Below are 18,810 nucleotides of genomic sequence, written 5' to 3' on the forward strand. Positions count from 1 at the left end.
GGGGGGGGGGGGGGGGGGGGGGGGGGGGGGGGGGGGGGGGGGGGGGGGGGGGGGGGGGGGGGGGGGGGGGGGGGGGGGGGGGGGGGGGGGGGGGGGGGGGGGGGGGGGGGGGGGGGGGGGGGTGTTGTTGATAACTCACCATGCATCGGGCAGCCATTTCATCCGTGTTGAGCTTCGGTTGCAGGTTTAAATATGTTTCTCAACATGAATGAGAAACATAGCATAAGCACTTCCTTCAAAATTTCATCCTTTTAGCAGGGCCTTGATCAATAATGGGATCTGCTGCAGGCTGTTGCAGTTCTCCTTGCTGGCTTTCAGGGCCTTTTTCTGCTTCTGATGCGGGAGCAGGAACATAACCTTCTGGAAATGGTGGGGGTGGAGGGGCAGGTGGCAGCTGCAAACAACAAATTTTTGCCTTTTAATGACGATCTTCAGCCAATGCATTAGAGATATAAACTCTACATGAATATGATCAACTAAGTCTCCATATGAAAAATATAAATCAAGAACAAGTTTGCAGCCGATACTAGCAGCTTATCCCCTAAGATGATTTAATTTCTTTAAGAAGTTTAATTGTATTAATGTTGATTAATTACAGGTACAATATATGAGATTTTGTTCATTTGAGCCTTTTCTCAGGACACATATAAAGCCCTAGTCATTTCTGTTCACCCTTTAGTTCATACATGTTTTCACAATGTTTTAGTTAAAAAAATAGAGAATTCATAAACATTTATCAAACAAAACTAAAAGAACTCATCAGGTGAGATTGTGACTAAAGAAAAACTACACCCAAGTTCTCATATCTTAAATTTGAACACTTCATAAATTAGCTCTTTGCAATAGATACACAAACACAACATGATTTTCTGCTGTAGAAAAGATAAAGCTCATACAGTATCAATATATCGATATTTGAGTTACCTTGCGCTGTAAGGAAGCAAGAATACGATCAACTCGCTTTACTTCCTTAAAGTCAATGGTCTCTTTTGCAGGTTTTACTTCTTCACTCTCGTTCTCAGAATCGACTGAACCATGAGAAAACAGTCAATAAAATTGAAGCTGCAAGCTAAAATAACAAAATTCGAAGATCGTCGGGCTATTAGGCAATGTCTCTGTATCCATAATATTCTACATTTCTTATCAAAATGAATTGTTGCATATAAGACCCAAAAGTTGATTTCTGAAACTGAAGTTTGAATTCCAAAGAACTTAAATCAAGCCTATTGGGTACCAATTACAATCAACATCAACTATCTTAGAGCCTGAAAGGCTATTATGGAGTTTCTCTCTCTTTCTTGTTTTTGGTGTCAGGGAGTTTCTAATTCTTCATTAGCAACAATCAAAAAATAATAGCTAAATGAGCATGATTCAACTCAAATTTGAAAACGAAACCAGGTTCAGATAAGATAGAAAAACCCTGAGCACGTGAAATCATGATGAATGATCATCTTTTACTGATAACTTAAAAGAGCAAAAATTATATCATAAAGAGTTCGATACCATATCCAATCTTCTCCAACTTTGAGGAAGCAGTAGTAAAGGCCTTCGATATGTAATATAGTGCCCGGCTCTGTGGTATAATGAAGACTAAACATAAGTCTCCAACAAAATAGAACAAGAGAGAAGCAGAATCCAGACTAGCTTTACATCTTAGTACAAATTCTTCTTGCATTTCATAGCACGAAAAAAAAAAAAACCCAACCTTTAAGATGATGAAGCATGATTACAATATCACTAATTAGAACAGAAACTAAGTTTCCAGTTGAAATATACTTCCTATTACCATATTTTACTGAATACAGCTATGAAATCGTAACCATATGCATCAATTATCAACAAACAAACAAACAAAAAATCTAAGATTGCACCAAATAAATGGCATTGACAGAGAAAGATAAGTATGATAATCTCACAACTCGGGCAGCAAAGACATTGCAAAGCTGAGGCGCCTGGTAAATAGAACCATCCAAGATATAATAAGTCAGCATTGGTGTGACTTTCTCAGGACCATCCCTCTTCTGCTTTCGGAAAACAAAAAGGTGGGGCTCCATAACTTCATTCAGCATGTACTCTATCCCTGTCATTTTTCTGTTCATCAGAAGATTTCCCCATCATTATAATGAAAATTGGAGCCCAGGATTTCAATTAACAATGTCTTGAGAATTCCAGTTCCAATTTTTGATAATCTCATTTGAACGAGGAGAAAAGAAAAAAAAAATGTTGAACTATCCTATCGAATTGCATAGAAAATGCATCCCACTTCCCCTCGCTACTACAAATAGAAGAAAGAAAACAATTGCGATACATACAACCAATTAGAGGAAGAAAACTATCAGAAAAAGAAACTCTATCAAGAGAAACAAAAAAAATTAGGAGACGAGAAATCATACGAGAGTTGAGAGAGATCGAGGGGGTGAATTGAGCGCATTCTGAGCTGTTCATTGTTACAAGTCCAGTCGTAGAAAGGGGACAAGGCGAAATAATCGAAAACCAGGTTCCGATCGAGAGGGTAAGTATTGAGCCAGAGTTGGTCTCTAAAGCAAATTCCAGTCATGTCCGTGCCTGGCGGCTGAGGCGCTGCCAGCGGTGGTCCTCCCTCAAAATTCCCGATCCCCGGTGGCGGTGGAGTTGCCATTTGCTTGAGATTTCACTTTTCCCCGCCCGAAAGTGTAGAATTAACAGATCCCTTCGCCTGAGTAAAATGCCGCTTCCCCTTTTTCTTTGTTTCCCGACGAGTCGACAACATAGGAACTAAGAAGAGAGTTGAGGAAGACCTAGATAAAGGACGACATGTCGGTCGAGTGATCCCATTTACCACTCCATCCCAATTAATTAATGTTTTATTAATGATAATTACTTTTTTTAGGACATATATTACAATTTAATCTAAAAGAATAACAAATATACCCAAAGTTAAAATATTAGTAGATATGAATTTTAAGCTATTAGATAAAAAATTTCTATAATTTTAAAAATTAGTTTAAATTTATTAACTCTACCCAAAATTATTCTGATAATTAACTATTTCCGTGGCATTGAGATATTATTTTCATAGACAATTACGTAAAAAAAAAAGTCAATTTCCATCCCAACATTATTAAATTGTCAATTAAATATTATATGTATTGTTTGATACGATTGTTGAATTATAGTCTAATAATTAAACGATCAATTAATGTTCCAATAACTCAAATTTTAGGAATTTCTATTTCAAAATAGTTTATTTTCATATATATATATATAGATACGATAATAATAATAATAAAAAATAAAAAGTTATTTTCTAATTTTAATAATTTTCATCCATTTTAAAATCAGGATAACTATAGAATTTTAAATGGGAAGATATGAGATTTAATCAAAATTTTAATTTTAAAAATTGAAATTCTAATTTTCTCTTAATTATAAAACTAAATTTATAATTTAATGGAGAAAAAATAGAGTTAGTAGGAAGTCTTTATCTTCTTAAAATAAAAAAATAAAAGAGTTTAAAAATATTGTTTGTTCATCCATGCCCATGGTATTAAAATATACATTTTTAAGTGACCCATATTTTAGACCTTTGAATATTTCGCGCCCACCTGGTTCCTTCCAGACGGCATTCACGTGTATAAACTTTTCTTTATTTTCTTTCTTTATTTTATTCCGCAGACGCCATCGATATTGACAAGCAGAAGAACAAGGAAACAATCTCTTCCGGTTGCCGTATTTAGTGAAAAACATGTTGCAAATCCTCAAAGCTCATTCGTTAATGGCAACTCTCCAATTCTTCGTCCTCGTTCTTCTTTCCAGTTCCGCTCTCAACAATTTCGTCTCTGCGCAGAATCCTTCAGGTATGTAACGAACTTAAAATCTCAAATTCAATCGATCGACATACAAATTTGATCATCGATCCTCTTTCTCGTAATTTTAGGTTTCATTAGTTTAGACTGCGGAATTCCGGCGAACTCCACCTACACAGAACCGAACACCGGAATAATCTACGAATCCGATGCGGCGTTCATAAATTCCGGCGAAGTCCACAACATTTCCGCCGATATCATACAGAATGGCCTTGGACGGCAGCTGTGGAGCCTGAGGAGCTTTCCGGAAGGAGTTAGGAATTGCTACAAGTTGAAAGTGAGGGCAGGGACGAAGTATTTGATTCGAGCGACTTTTCGGTACGGAAATTACGATGGTAGAAGGAATTTGCCTGGATTTGATCTGTATTTGGGAGCGAACGTTTGGGATTCGATAACATTTACTGAAGATTTGGTGGTGCGTAAAGAGATTGTGCATATTGTTTCGTCCAGCGATGTACAAATTTGTGTTGCGAATGTTGGAACTGGAATTCCGTTCATTTCTGCTCTGGAATTGAGGCCTCTGAAAGACTCTATTTACCAGTCCGGATCTCTGACGTTGGCTACTTTTTTCCGCCTTGATTTTGGCTCCCTTGATAACCGAACAATCAGGTTTGTTTTCAATTTTTACCATTTCTCTGTCTCGATTCTGCTTTTACTGTTCCTCTTCTCCTTCTGCTTCTTCTTTTCTCATTCGCATTACGAGAAACGTAATGAATATCTAAATTCCAACTAATTATGCTCCTAAACACTTCAAAATAGTCTATAACATGTGAAGATGAGAAATTCACAGTTTAATTGAAGAATTATTCTACGGTTAGATTTAGATTACAGTACGAAAAATTAAGGTTAGAATGATTATAATTATATAATTTTATCATGATGTATCCATTGTTTTGCATTTATGCATCAATAATATTAATATTAATATTAATATTGGTTAGCCATCAAATCAAGTGATATTTAAAAAAAAAATGTTGAATAAATTATTTGGATAAACGTATGTTTTAGTATTTACTTATTTTTTAAATATTTAAATGATGGTACTCCATATTTATTAAACATATACTAAGAAATGTTTGTAGTGTGTGTGTGTATATATATATATTCAATTTTGCCAAATATTTAGAACTTTTGAGACAAATTAGAGATTTTCCAGTTTTAGCCAGTTTATCATTAATCATCAATCAATTTTAACCTATAAATTAAAAGAAAATAATTTAAAATTTATAAAATTGAAGTTTTTTTTTTTTATTTTTTATTAAAAAACAATAGACTAAATTGAGAAAATAATAGAGTAGTAGTATATTAATGGTTATTCTAATATTGCATGCTTCGCTCTGAGAAGGTACAAAGACGACGTCTACGATCGAATCTGGGATCCACCGATTCCAGTCAAAGAATGGACAACCTTAAACACCTCGCAGCAAGTGAATGTCAACGACCAGGCCTTCTTCCAGCCGGCTCCGGCGGTCATGAACACGTCGTTGACGCCGAGAAACGCAAGCGCTCCGATGTTGTTCACATGGCAGCCGCCGGATTCCACGACGCCGTTTTTCCTCTACATGTATTTTGCGGAGCTGAAGAAGCTTCAAGCGAATGAGTCCAGAGAGTTCGACATAAGTGTGAATGGAGAACGGTGGCTTAATAAATCGTTTTCTCCCCAATTTTTAAGCGTATCGATCGTTTTCAGTACCTCACCTATGACTGGCGGATCATACGAGATCTCCCTCGTCAGGACTGCCAATTCAACCCTCCCTCCGATCCTCAATGCTGTTGAGATTTATCGAGTCGTCAATTTGTCGCAACCCGAGACAGCTAGAGAAGATGGTATCAACTCTCAACAACTTTACTGATTTCCTTTGCATTTAGGGCTAAATTTCATTTTGGTGCTCTGACTAAATTGAAAATTATTAATATATTAAGAGTTTAACTTTTAAAACATTAAAGTCTAAATTGAAAGAGAAAAAATACCCAATCTTTGAAAATAAAGAAAACTGGCTGAACAACATTTTGAAATGTTTCAGTTGTTGCCATTGAGAATATCAAGACAGTGTATAGAGTTAGAAGAAACTGGCAAGGAGATCCGTGTGTCCCAAGGGGATTAATCTGGCAAGGACTCAACTGTAGCTTGGTGAACTCTGTGCCTCCCAGAATCACATCCTTGTAAGTTTTTTTGTTCTATCTGTGTAGTATTTCTGTTGCTGTCAGCTATTTTTGAGTTGTTAATATTGGATGTTTCAATGAAATCTTCCCTTCAATCAGGGATTTGTCCTCCAGTGGACTAACGGGAGAAATACCTAGAGATATAGCTGATCTTAAAATGCTGGAGACTCTGTAAGTGAAATTAATAGTTCCTCACAACAAAAGAAAATAATCTAATATATCACCGCTGATTCTTACATGAATTCTTTTTTCATTTTTTGGTTGGTTTTAGAGATCTGTCAAACAATAATTTGAGCGGATCAGTGCCTGAATTTATCTCTCAATTGCCATCGTTGCGAGTCCTGTAAGTTACACAAAAGTAGTTAGACAAATAATAAGTTTCTTAGCTTAGCTAGAGTATTTGATACTCTGCATCTTTTTATTGCAGAAACTTGGAGAAAAACAAGCTTTCAGGACTAATTCCAGCCCAGCTCGTAGAAAGGTCCAATAATGGCTCTCTGTTATTAAGGTCTAGTTTCTCTGGAAACTCATGCAATAAGGTCTAGTTTCTTTTGAAGTGGTGTTAAAATCTTTGGTTTTTTTTCTTCTGATAGATTTGGCGAAAATCCTAATCTGTTTACTACGCCTCCAAGCGAAGAGAAGGGAAGCAAAGTTCTTGTTCCTGTAGTAGCATCAGTTGTTGGATTTCTTCTACTTTTGTTCTTAATTGCAGCGGCTATCTTTTGGAGGAAAAAAATAAGAAAATCAAAAGGTGAGAACATACTATACGATTTTTTATGAATTTACTCTCTGAAATTTGTTGCTATTTTAGTTCACATATCTAAGCTTGTGATATCCTTTTAGAAGCTGTAAATGGAGTGGCGAAACAAACTGTTGATCATTCTGAAAATTGGGACACATCTAAGAGATGCTATTCATACTCGGATGTCCTAAGAATGACAAACAATTTCGAGCGTACGCTTGGAGAAGGTGGTTTTGGACGAGTTTACTACGGCAAAATCGAAAACATTGAAGTAGCTGTGAAAATGCTATCTCCTCGATCCATTCAAGGGTATCAACAATTTCAAGCAGAGGTCCGGATCTTTGACGTCTACCAAATACAAAAGTTCATTCATAAATACTTGAATCTCTCTTGATTGACACCCAAATTCTTACAATTTCAGGTTGACCTTCTCATGAGGGTTCATCATAGAAACTTGACTGGTCTGGTTGGATTTTGCAATGAACCGACCAACAAAGGACTTATCTATGAGTACATGGGCAGAGGAAACTTGGGATCTCTCATCTCAGGTCTGGTCTTGGTTATTGTTGTGTAAAAATATTTTGCTGGCTTACGATGTTTTCTTAATATCTAAAACCGAAAAACAGAAATATTTTGAACTTCAATTATGTGTTCTTAACTTTGATATGGATGACATGTAGATGACAAGTCTGCTCTGTTGAATTGGGAAGACAGACTTCACATAGCAGTAGATGCAGCACAAGGTTAGTAATTATCTTAATCATAGAGCTCAAATTTATTTGGTGAATTCCTAGTCCCTCAGTTTCTTATTCTCTCATTTCAATGTGATTTAGGATTACAATACTTGCATTCTGGTATAAAGCCAGCTATTGTACATAGAGATGTAAAATCTTCCAACATTTTGTTGGATGATAACTTTCGAGCAAAAGTATCCGATTTCGGGTTGTCGAGAGTTTTTCCTGTCGACGATGGTGCCACTCATGTGACAACGAATGTGGTTGGCACTCCTGGTTACCTCGACCCTGAGTGAGTAGTTTATATTCAAATACTTTTCTAACAATCAAATAGCTTCAACTCTCTTGCTGACTCTTTGCAACATTCTACTTGCTTTCAGATATTACACGTCGTATAGATTAAACGAAAAAAGCGACGTTTATGGCTTCGGAATTGTTCTTCTAGAAATCATAACAGGAAAACCAGTTTTGACAAAGAGTTCAGAGAAGGTAATTCACATCTATCAATGGGTTGACTCGATGCTTTCTCAAGGTGATATCAGCTCCATTATTGATCCGAAATTGAAAGAAGATTTCAACGTAAACACCGTTTGGAAAGCGGTTGAAATCGCAATGTCGTGTGCATCTCCGGCGTCTACAAATAGGCCAACGATGAACCAAGTTGTGATAGATTTGAATGAATGTTTGAACATGGAGTTGGCTCACAGTGCCAGTAATCAGCAGCCTGAATCAGTAGCTGCTGATCACGTTTCTCTGTTTGGTCCTGAAGCAAGGTAGATGGCCATAGTCTCATTGTCTAGTGTTCTTAATTTAGGCATTCTTTTATTCATGACGATAAATAATAGCCCCATATTTTTATTTGTATTTGTTTGTTAGAAAGCTATTTGATGTTTATTGTAGGCTATAAATTCAATCTCATAAAGTTAATTCAAATTTATGGTACAATCTTATACGAATCTACAACTCCAACTAATCCAAAATTTAGAGAAAATTTATTGAAGAAAACGGGTTAGAGAGTTTTTTTATTTTTATTTTTTATTTAAATAGTTGACAATACACAAAATTAAATGTCAGAAATTCAATGCGAGGAAGCAGTCAAGTATGTCCAATTGGCTTTTTATATTATATCAAAAGAATAATAATTTTTCCTTAAAAAATAGCGTTCATTCTCACACTATTTCTTAACCTAATTTGTAAATGAAAGAGAAAACAGACAGTGATACGTAATAAGTCAAAGTAGATAATATCTGCTAACGATGGACTGTTTTAAATAATATCAATGTCAGACATTATAGTAGATAATATCTGCTAACGATAGACTGTTTTAAATAATATCAATGTCAGACATTATAGATAATATCTGCTAACGATGTGCTTGGACTGTTTTAAATGATATCAGTGTCAGACACCAGGTATGCCAGCAATGACCCGCATCGGTTGGAGAGGGGAACAAAGCACGTATCGATTGGAGAGAGGAACAACGCATCTTTTGTAAGTGTGAAAATCTCTCCTTAGCAGATACATTTTAAAACTGATGATGATATTTTTACGAGTGAGACTCCAAAATCATGAATAATCATGAATAAGCCACCAAAAATGTGAAAAGAAGAAAAAAAAAGAGGGAAAAAAACAAAAGATTTTCATTGACCATTCAAACCCAAGTTGCCAACCATCTGCCAAATGTAATTGACCACTACCAGTTGACTTATGATTGTATTACAAATGTGAAGACCCCTAAGCTCCTAAATTTTCAATACACGTCTCATCCTTGGACCCCACAAACAGCTCGGACTTGACCAATTCATTTCACTAAAAACCCATAAATTCTTCCACCAACTGCTTCACTCTCTACTCATTTCCTACTCCAATGGGCAAACTCAAAGCCTTCCTTCTTGCCTTCATCGCCACTCTTCCTCTTCTGCATTTGGTGCATGCCCAAACCCAACAAGGTCTGTATTTTCCTTACTACCTCTACTTCTTTTCTTTGTTTGCATGCCACCAATCGGTTTAACACCTTGTTTTTCAGGCTTCATCAGTATTGATTGTGGCTCCAATTCTAGCTATACTGAGCCAGCTACGGGTATCAATTATGTCTCTGATTCTAATTACGTGGAAACCGGTTTGGCCATAACTTTACCATCAACTAGCCATTCCGGAACTCTCCTACAACAGCTACGGAGCCTTAGAAGCTTTCCCAATGGAACAAGGAACTGCTATAACATTCAAGTCAAACTTGGCATCAAGTATTTGATTCGAGCAAGTTTCTTCTATGCCAATTATGATGCCCAAAACAACATTCCAGAATTCGATCTATATTTTGGACCTGATTTCTGGGTCACCGTGAATTTAGGAGACAACATAAAAAATATCATCAATAACGAAATCATTCATATCACAACCTCAAACCAGGTGCAGATTTGCCTTGTCAACAATGGAAATGGGGTTCCTTTTGTTTCAGCGTTGGAGCTAAGGCCATTGCCAAACACCACTTATGTAACTACAACTGGCTCATTATCAACCTTCTTGCGCTTGGACACTGGCTCTCCAAACGATTATCTCATCCGGTGAGTCCTCTGCTCTGCCGTGCCCACCACTCATTTTCTATAATGTTACTTATCATGATATGTATGTGTTCTTAGATTTCCAGACGACATATATGATCGTGTTTGGAGTCCACCAGCTCCACTCCTCAAATGGACTCCTATAAATACTTCACTCCCCATTGCCAACAAAGATTCATTTGGTTTCATGGCACCCTCTAAGGTCTTGAGCACGGCCTCCACAGTTATAAATGCAAGTGCACCCATGGAGATTTTTTGGGACGATGATAATGGGCCTAACCTATACTATGTATACATGTATTTTGCTGAACTTCAGCTGCTCATGCCCAACCAATCCAGATTATTCAAACTCTATCTAAATGATGATCTTTTGATGAAGGATGATATTGTGGTTGATTATCTATCAGAAAATGTGGTTCGTACTATAATTCCCTCTAGTCTTCGTGATTATAAATTGATCATGTCCGAAGGGTCAACTCTTCCGCCCATTCTGAACGCAATTGAGATATACAAAGTGATGAACTTCACACAACTCACAACAGAACAAGCTGATGGTAACATTTATGAACATTCATCTTTCTGCATCTTCTCATTCTTTTTTATATCTAAATATTCACTTCCATACCCTTTTAATTTCTTCTTTGAAGTTGATGCCATTGAATCCATTAAGCATAATTATGGGGTTACTAAAAACTGGCAAGGGGATCCATGTGCTCCTACAACATTTGTCTGGCAAGGACTCAACTGCAGTTATGATGCTTCAAACCCTCCAAGAATCACACGGCTGTGAGTATCACTTTCTTGGAATGGTTCCTTTTATATGGAAGTTAGGCTGATAATCCAATTCTTGACAGAGATTTATCGTCGAGTGGATTGAGTGGAGAGATTTTAGGCAACATAGCAAGTCTAGCAAAGCTAGAGGTTTTGTAAGTGCCTTTTTCTGCACCTCTTCAGAAATTGATCTCCTAACAAGAGGCTGATAGAATACTTCGATCATTTCAGGGATTTGTCAAATAATAGCCTTAGTGGAATGGTGCCTGATTTTCTTGCTAAAATGCCAATGTTGACTGTCCTGTAAGTTTACTTAGAATTCCAAGTAAGATATCATTATGTTTGAGAAGATTTATGAGCTCAAATTCCATCTATCATATAATTGTTGCAGAAACTTATCAGGAAACAACCTGTCTGGACAGATTCCTGCCGCTCTTATTGACAAAACAAATGAAGGGTCTCTTTCATTAAGGTTCTCTTTACAAAGTTCCTTACTCTGTTCTTCCAAATGAGATGAAAGTCTTCTCATAACCCTTTTTTTTTTTTTTTTTTTTGCTAATTTATTAACACGCATGAATGTTGCTTTCACAAGTACGGAGGGAAATCCGAATCTACAAGGAACAACACCAAGTGAAGAGAAGAAGAATAACATAGTAGTTCCAATAGCAGCAGCAATTGGTGGAGCTATCATCATTTTACTCTTGATTTTAGCTTCTGTTTACTTCATTCGACGCAAACGAAGTAATTCTAAAGGTAAGAAGCCAATAAGTTGCTTATATATCAACCCTTTCTTTATCTCTGTATTTAACTTCAAATTGCTACAGCCCCAATCATCGTGGACCCCCATTCACCAATGAATTCTGAACTTCAGCCTCGTCCACATGAGCCATTACACACACCAAGTCGCCAACTTTCCTACTCGGACATCTTAAAAATGACCAATAATTTCGGTAGACTATTGGGTGAAGGTGGGTTTGGAAAGGTTTATTATGGTGTCATGGGTAACACTGAAGTGGCTGTAAAGATGCTGTCTCCAAAATCAGCTCAAGGGTATCGAGAATTTCAAGCAGAGGTATTAACCCAATTGTTCTACCGCCCATAACTTTACTTTCAATGCTTATTTACACTGTTTGTTAACTCATGACAGGTCGATCTTCTGTTGAGAGTTCATCACAGAAACTTAACTGGCCTTGTTGGATATTGCAACGAAGGGGAGACAAAAATGGGGCTTGTCTATGAATACATGGCCAAAGGAAACCTAGGATCAGTGCTTTCTGGTAGGAACCAAATTGAGTTCAATGGGTAGAACGCTATTACTTGTACTAATGTTGTTGCGATAAACTTTATGCAGATGGAAGAGTTGTTTTAAGGTGGGAAGAAAGGCTTCAAATAGCATTGGATTCAGCACAAGGTAGCAGCTAGCTTAATGATAGGCTAAACATTGTTATAATTGAAGTCTTAATATCCATTTTGACCATTTGAGTTTACATTTATGCAGGATTGGAATATCTACACAATGGTTGTAGGCCTCCAATTATCCATAGAGATATCAAACCAAGTAACATTTTATTGAACGAGTATTTACAAGCCAAACTTGCTGATTTTGGCCTCTCAAGAGCTTTTCCAATGGAGGGAGGTGCCACTCATGTGACAACTAAGGTGGTCGGAACTCCTGGCTATCTTGATCCAGAGTATGTTTTTTTTACTAACTTCGGTTATGGACATCTCACTTTAAAAAGTATTTTGGTAACATTTTTTTTTTCTTCTAGGTATTATACATCATACAAATTGACCGAGAAGAGCGATGTTTATAGCTTTGGAATTGTTATTCTGGAGCTCATCACGGGAAGACCTGTACTAGTGAAAACTAGTGAGAAAAGTCATATTATCCAGTGGGTTGATTCCAACATTACCCAAGGCGACATCTACTCTATAATTGATTCCAACATAAAAGAAGATTGCTGTACTAACTCAGTGTGGAAAGCAGTAGACATAGGAATGTCTTGCACGGCTCGTAATCCTATAAATAGGCCAACAATGAGCCAAGTTGTAAATGAACTCAAGGAATGTCTAAGCCTTGAGCTAAACCAGAGAGACCATCAAACTGGTTCTGCTACAACGATCTCTTCAACCATCCATTCGGAGATAGGTCCTATAGCAAGATAGTTCATTTTGTATTAGATAAGTCTTTAGAATTGTTGTCTTTATTGTTACTATTTTCTTATAATTATAATGTTAAAGATAATAAATAGTCCGTTAGTCTACACGTACAAATACAAAGAATGTAAGACATATGCTAGGTGTTCGTTTATATTTAATTCTCGATACAAAATTCAATTATAGTTAACTAAACATCATCGTTAAGAAACCATGTAGTTTAGGTTACCAAAATTTATTTACTAAGCTCGCGTATTAGATTTATAATTACGATTTTGGTGAGTAATAAATATTCATAGATTATATATATTAAGGTTTCATTCTATAACAATTTATTTATTTAGTTTTTGAAAAATTAATCTTCTAAATATTTTTTTTACCTATGATTTAAAAATCAAGTCTTAAGAGCTAAAAAAGAATTTTACATTTTTGTTTTGACTAAAAATTAATTTTTTTAAAAAGAAAATATTAAACTGATTAAAAAAAAGAAGAAGAAATGTCCAACGTAATTATTTAGACTAAATGATTTTCAAAGAAAAACAACGATTTTGTATTGTCCTAAAATTAGGTCAACCGTGGAATACACGCAATTTAGAATGGAGCCAATTGAGTTGACTTGTTATTTATTTTGGAAATAAATTGTTTTATTATTTGAATCTTTTGTCATAATTGAAATCCACTAATCTCCATTTAATTTATTTTTGTTAATTGGTTTTTTTTTTATGGATAATTATTTAGTTGTTAATGTCAGAGGTCTAATCTTACGAATCAGTCAAATATTCCTATTTCTTTTTATATTCTAAAAAGACAACTAATAATAATAATAATATCCTATTTGTAATTTAATATTTTTGTTTAGGAAATTAGTTTAACAAAAAAAATATACAGAAGAACTGTCTAAACTTTTTATGATAACCCTATTTAATAAATCTCTTGAAATTAAAAAAAAAATATATTTTAAAAGTTTTTAAACAAAAATTGTATATTAAAAAATGGTAGATGCATGTATTAATGCCAATTTGAGCGAGGCCCATGTGTTACACTAAAGATTCAAATATTTCAAAATGAGTTTGAGTAATAGCAAATCCACGGCTGATAGATATAGTCATTTTTTAGTTTTTTATTATGGGCTTCTCCTCAAGTTTTTTATAATTGAAATGGTTGGTTCTACCCTCCAACCAATGTGAGATCTCACAATCCATCCGTTCGAGGGCCAACGTTCTCGTTGGTTGGCTCTAATATCATTTATAACAGCTCAATCCCACCGTTAGTAGATATTGCCCATTTTGACCCGTTACGTATCGCTATTAGCCTCACGATTTTAGAATGTTTCTGAAAAAAGGTTTCACATTCTTATAAAAAATGATTGGTTGGTCGAAACAAAGTAGTATGATTTTTTTAAGTTGGGTATAATAATAGATATAAAATTGAAGAAGGGAGTGCATGAATTCAACATTGTGTGGACTAATGAAACACAAGTTGGCAACATGCTCGCCCCTATCTGTCAAATGATATCCTGTAGTTGACTTAACACAATTTGTAAGAAAATGTTCAGAATATCAAAAACATTGCGTAGCTAACATTCTACTTGACCAATTCATTTCACTAAAAACCCATAAATTCTTCCATTAAATGCTTCTCTTCTACTCATTTCCTGATCCAATGGGGAAACTCAAAGCTTTCCTTTCTGCCTTTATCGCCACTCTTCCTCTCCTGCATTTGGTTCATGCCCAAACCCAACAAGGTCTGTATTTCCCTTACTCCCTCTACTTCTTTTCTCTGTTTGCGTGCCACCAATGGGTTTACACCTTGTTTTTCAGGCTTCATCAGTATTGATTGCGGCTCCAATTCTAGCTATACTGAGCCAGCTACGGGTATCAATTACGTCTCTGATTCCAATTACGTCCAGACTGGTTTGGCCGTAACTTTACCACCAAGTCGTCGTTCCAATACTCTCCAGAAACAGCTATGGAGCCTTAGAAGTTTTCCTGATGGGACAAGGAACTGTTATACTTTTAAACTCAAACTTGGCACCAAGTATTTGATTCGAGCAAGTTTCTTGTATGCAAATTATGATAATCAAAGCAGCACTCCAGAGTTCGATCTATATTTTGGACCTGATTTTTGGGTGACCGTGAAATTTGGAGCCAGCATAAACAATATTATCGAGGAGGAGATCGTTCATATTGCAACTTCAAATCAGGCGCAGGTTTGTCTTGTGAACAATGGAAATGGGGTTCCTTTTGTTTCAGCCTTGGAGCTAAGGCCATTGCCAAACACCACTTATGTAACTGTAAGTGGCTCATTATCAACGTTATTTCGGCTCGACATTGGTGCTCCAAACGATACGTTCATCCGGTGAGTCCTCTGCTCTTTGGTGCCTACTAAGAACCACGACTCTAATATTTACTTATCCTGATGTGTATGTATTGTTAGATTTCCAGACGACATATATGATCGTGTTTGGAGTCCACCAACTCCACTCGTGAAATGGACTCCAATAACCACTTCACTCCCGATTAACAACAACGATTCCCCTGGTTTCATGGCACCCTCTAAGGTGTTGAGCACGGCCTCCACAGTGATAAATGCAAGTGCACCAATGGAGTTTTATTGGGACGATGTTAATGGACCCAACCAATACTATGTATATATGTATTTTGCTGAACTACAAGAGCTCAAAGCCAACCAATCCAGGCTATTCAAGATCTATCTAAACGACCAGCTTTGGGTAGCCGACAATATTCTAGTCAGTTATCTAACGGAGAATGTTGTGCGTAGCTTAGCTCCCTTGACTCTTAATGATACGTATGACTTTAAATTGATCATGTCCGAAGGATCAACTCTTCCGCCCATCCTGAATGCAATTGAGATATACAAAGTGATGAACTTTCCACAGCTCACAACAGAACAAGATGATGGTAATATTTATGGACATTCATCATGTTCTTGTCTCTAGATATTCACTTCAATATCCAAATTTGTTCTTTGCAGTTGATGGTATTAAATCCATTAAGAACGATTATGGGGTTGCAAAAAACTGGCAAGGAGATCCATGTGCCCCTAAAATGTTTGCTTGGCAGGGTATCAACTGTAGCTATGATGCTTCAAATCCTCCAAGAATCACAGGGCTGTGAGTATCTTTGCATTTATTTTGCTATCACTTTCTGGGAATGTTTCAGTTAGATTAATGGTCCTATTCTTATCAGAGACTTATCGTCCAGTGGATTGACTGGCGAAATTTCAGCCAACATATCAAGTCTTGCAAAGCTAGCTTTTTTGTAAGTGCCTTTTTCTACCTCTTTAAAGCATCTCCTTCAAATCCCTGCTTTTGCTTGTTGAACGCCAAGAACAAGTCTTTACAAGAGATTGTTTCAGGGATTTGTCAAATAATAACTTGAGTGGAGCGGTGCCTGATTTTCTTGCTGAAATGCCACTGTTGACTGTTATGTAAGTTTACTAAGAACTCTGTTAGGAACCACGACTCTCCACGACAATATGATATTGTCCACTTGAAGTATATAAACTGTCGTAGCTTTGCATTTACGTATATCACATTAGGTTTATTATTACTGCAGAGATTTATCTGGAAACAATCTATCAGGCCAAGTTCCTGCCTCACTTATCGACAAAAGGAACAAAGGCTCCCTTTCATTGAGGTACTTTTCTTTCCATTTTCATTGAGGAAAATCTTGTCAAAGCCTTTGTTTAACCAATTAATTAACATTCATAAATGTTCTTTCTTAAGTATGGAGGGAAACCCGTATTTAGAAGGGACAAGCCCGAGTGAAAAGAAGAAGAAGAATAACATAGTAGTTCCAATAGTAGCAGCAGTTGGGGGAGCTCTCATCATTTTAGCATTGATTTTAGCTTCTATTTACTTCATTCGACGCAAACGAAGTTCTGAAGGTAAGCAGCCAATATGTTTCTTTTTATCAACACTTTCTTCATATCAGTACTTCTATAATATCTCTGTATTTAACTTCTAGGTGGTACAGGCCCAAGCCTAATGGAGCCCCATTCACCAATAAACTCTGAAATTCAGCTTAACCCACATGAGCCATTACAGACACCAAGTCGCCAACTTTCATACTCGGACATCTTAAAAATGACCAATAATTTCGGAAGACTATTGGGTGAAGGTGGGTTTGGAAAGGTTTATTATGGTGTCATGGGTAACACTGAAGTGGCTGTAAAGATGCTATCTCCAAAATCAGCTCAAGGGTATCGAGAATTTCAAGCAGAGGTATTAACCCAATTGTTCTACCGCCCATAACTTTACTTTCAATGCTTATTTACACTGTTAACTCCTCACAGGTTGATCTACTGTTGAGAGTTCATCACAGAAACTTAACTGGCCTTGTTGGATATTGCAATGAAGGGGAAACAAAAATGGGGCTTGTCTATGAATACATGGCCAAAGGAAACCTAGGATCAGTGCTTTCTGGTAGGTACCAAATTGAGTTCAATGGGTAGAACGCTATTGGTTGTACTAATGTTGTTGTGATGAACTTTATGCAGATGGAAGAGTTGTTTTAAGGTGGGAAGAAAGGCTTCAAATAGCATTGGATTCAGCACAAGGTAGCAACTAACTTAATGATAGGCTAAACATTGCTATAATTGAAGTCTTAATATCCATTTTGACCATTTGAGTTCACATTTATGCAGGATTGGAATATCTACACAATGGTTGTAGGCCTCCAATTATCCATAGAGATATCAAATCATGTAATATTCTATTGAACGAGTATTTACAAGCCAAACTTGCTGATTTTGGCCTCTCAAGAGCTTTTCCAATGGAGGGAGGTGCAACTCATGTGACCACGAAGGTGGTTGGAACTCCTGGCTATCTTGATCCAGAGTATGTCTTTCCTATGATCGGGTTATGGAAATCTCACTTTAAAAAGTATTTTAGTAACACTTTTTTTTTTTTTTGCCTTTTAGGTATTATACATCATACAAATTGACTGAGAAGAGCGATGTTTATAGCTTTGGAATTGTTATTTTGGAGCTCATCACAGGAAGACCTGTACTAGTGAAAACTAGTGAGAAAAGCCACATTATCCAATGGGTCGATTCCAACATTAACCAAGGCGATATCTACTCTATAATTGATCCGAAAATAAAAGACGATTGCAATACTAACTCGGTGTGGAAAGCTGTAGACATAGGAATGTCTTGCACTGCTCGTAACCCTATAAATAGGCCAACTATGAGTCAAGTTGTAACCGAACTCAAAGAATGTCTAAACCTCGAGTTAAATCAGAGAGGTCATCAAATTGACTCTGCTACGACGATCTCCTCAAACTTCCATTCCGAGATGGGCCCTATGGCAAGGTAGTTTATTTTTGCATACCAAAAGTCTTTCAAATTGTTTATTGTCTTTATTATAAGCAAGTCAATGTGTGAGGTCAACGATATGGTTTAGGAAAGCACCAAGGCATGAGCTGATCATACGAGATTCTGATTTTGGTTGACTTTGTCTATTTCCTATTACCTACCATGAATAAATCTTTGGATAATTCACTTGGATCCAAGATTCCTCATATTTTATTCCTTTTCAAAGTCAAACCAATTTTTTATTTTATTTATATACTGACGTTGATTTAGACGTTGATTTTTAAAGTAAAAAATGTCATCCTAATAGTTTTTAAATTTTACGATCCCTTTCGTTTAGGTATCTAAATTCAAAGCTTTATTTTACCCACGAAATGTCATCTATAACTAAAAATACGTTTGGAAATAATTATGACAGTTCCAAAATCACTCTCGACATATCCTAGGTTCATATTCAATAACATCACAAAGATTTCAATTCTTTTTACAAATATGTCCTT

At 36.3% G+C, this 18,810-nt stretch overlaps 4 protein-coding genes across 5 annotated transcripts; 3 read left to right on the forward strand and 1 right to left on the reverse strand.

Moving 5' to 3' along the window:
• Positions 1-108: 108 nt before the first annotated feature.
• On the reverse strand, positions 109-2,773 carry LOC111452031 (mediator of RNA polymerase II transcription subunit 6). Its single transcript, XM_023092550.1, has 5 exons — positions 2,394-2,773; positions 1,917-2,091; positions 1,504-1,573; positions 925-1,028; positions 109-394 (listed from the first exon to the last, which is right to left on the reverse strand). Exons 1-5 carry the CDS (start codon positions 2,636-2,638, stop codon positions 236-238), a joined length of 753 nt encoding a protein of 250 aa, XP_022948318.1. The 5' UTR covers positions 2,639-2,773; the 3' UTR covers positions 109-235.
• An 887-nt stretch (positions 2,774-3,660) lies between these two features.
• LOC111452051 (putative leucine-rich repeat receptor-like protein kinase At2g19210) lies at positions 3,661-8,375 on the forward strand. Its single transcript, XM_023092579.1, has 13 exons — positions 3,661-3,836; positions 3,917-4,454; positions 5,191-5,672; positions 5,870-6,008; positions 6,108-6,179; positions 6,280-6,351; positions 6,436-6,516; positions 6,602-6,759; positions 6,852-7,081; positions 7,172-7,298; positions 7,431-7,493; positions 7,584-7,776; positions 7,865-8,375. Exons 1-13 carry the CDS (start codon positions 3,725-3,727, stop codon positions 8,259-8,261), a joined length of 2,664 nt encoding a protein of 887 aa, XP_022948347.1. The 5' UTR covers positions 3,661-3,724; the 3' UTR covers positions 8,262-8,375.
• Positions 8,376-9,315: 940 nt separating this feature from the next.
• On the forward strand, positions 9,316-13,006 carry LOC111452815 (probable LRR receptor-like serine/threonine-protein kinase At5g59680). Its single transcript, XM_023093717.1, has 13 exons — positions 9,316-9,433; positions 9,511-10,048; positions 10,124-10,599; positions 10,693-10,831; positions 10,900-10,971; positions 11,048-11,119; positions 11,208-11,288; positions 11,409-11,569; positions 11,641-11,888; positions 11,964-12,093; positions 12,168-12,227; positions 12,315-12,507; positions 12,586-13,006. The coding sequence occupies exons 1-13, from the start codon at positions 9,352-9,354 to the stop codon at positions 12,980-12,982; spliced, it is 2,649 nt and encodes an 882-aa protein (XP_022949485.1). The 5' UTR covers positions 9,316-9,351; the 3' UTR covers positions 12,983-13,006.
• A 1,597-nt stretch (positions 13,007-14,603) lies between these two features.
• LOC111452813 (LRR receptor-like serine/threonine-protein kinase IOS1) lies at positions 14,604-18,505 on the forward strand. 2 transcript variants are annotated; one of them, XM_023093714.1, is made up of 13 exons: positions 14,604-14,717; positions 14,794-15,331; positions 15,410-15,894; positions 15,968-16,106; positions 16,183-16,254; positions 16,352-16,423; positions 16,552-16,632; positions 16,722-16,882; positions 16,972-17,219; positions 17,291-17,420; positions 17,495-17,554; positions 17,642-17,834; positions 17,918-18,505. In XM_023093714.1, exons 1-13 carry the CDS (start codon positions 14,606-14,608, stop codon positions 18,312-18,314), a joined length of 2,688 nt encoding a protein of 895 aa, XP_022949482.1. In that variant the 5' UTR covers positions 14,604-14,605; the 3' UTR covers positions 18,315-18,505. The 2 variants fall into 2 exon arrangements, with proteins under 2 accessions (XP_022949482.1, XP_022949481.1); XM_023093713.1 differs by having other exon boundaries at positions 14,605-14,717; positions 16,963-17,219.
• Positions 18,506-18,810: the final 305 nt, after the last annotated feature.

This window comes from Cucurbita moschata, unplaced genomic scaffold, assembly GCF_002738365.1.
Source record: "Cucurbita moschata cultivar Rifu unplaced genomic scaffold, Cmos_1.0 Cmo_Scf00014, whole genome shotgun sequence".
NCBI lineage: Eukaryota > Viridiplantae > Streptophyta > Magnoliopsida > Cucurbitales > Cucurbitaceae > Cucurbita > Cucurbita moschata.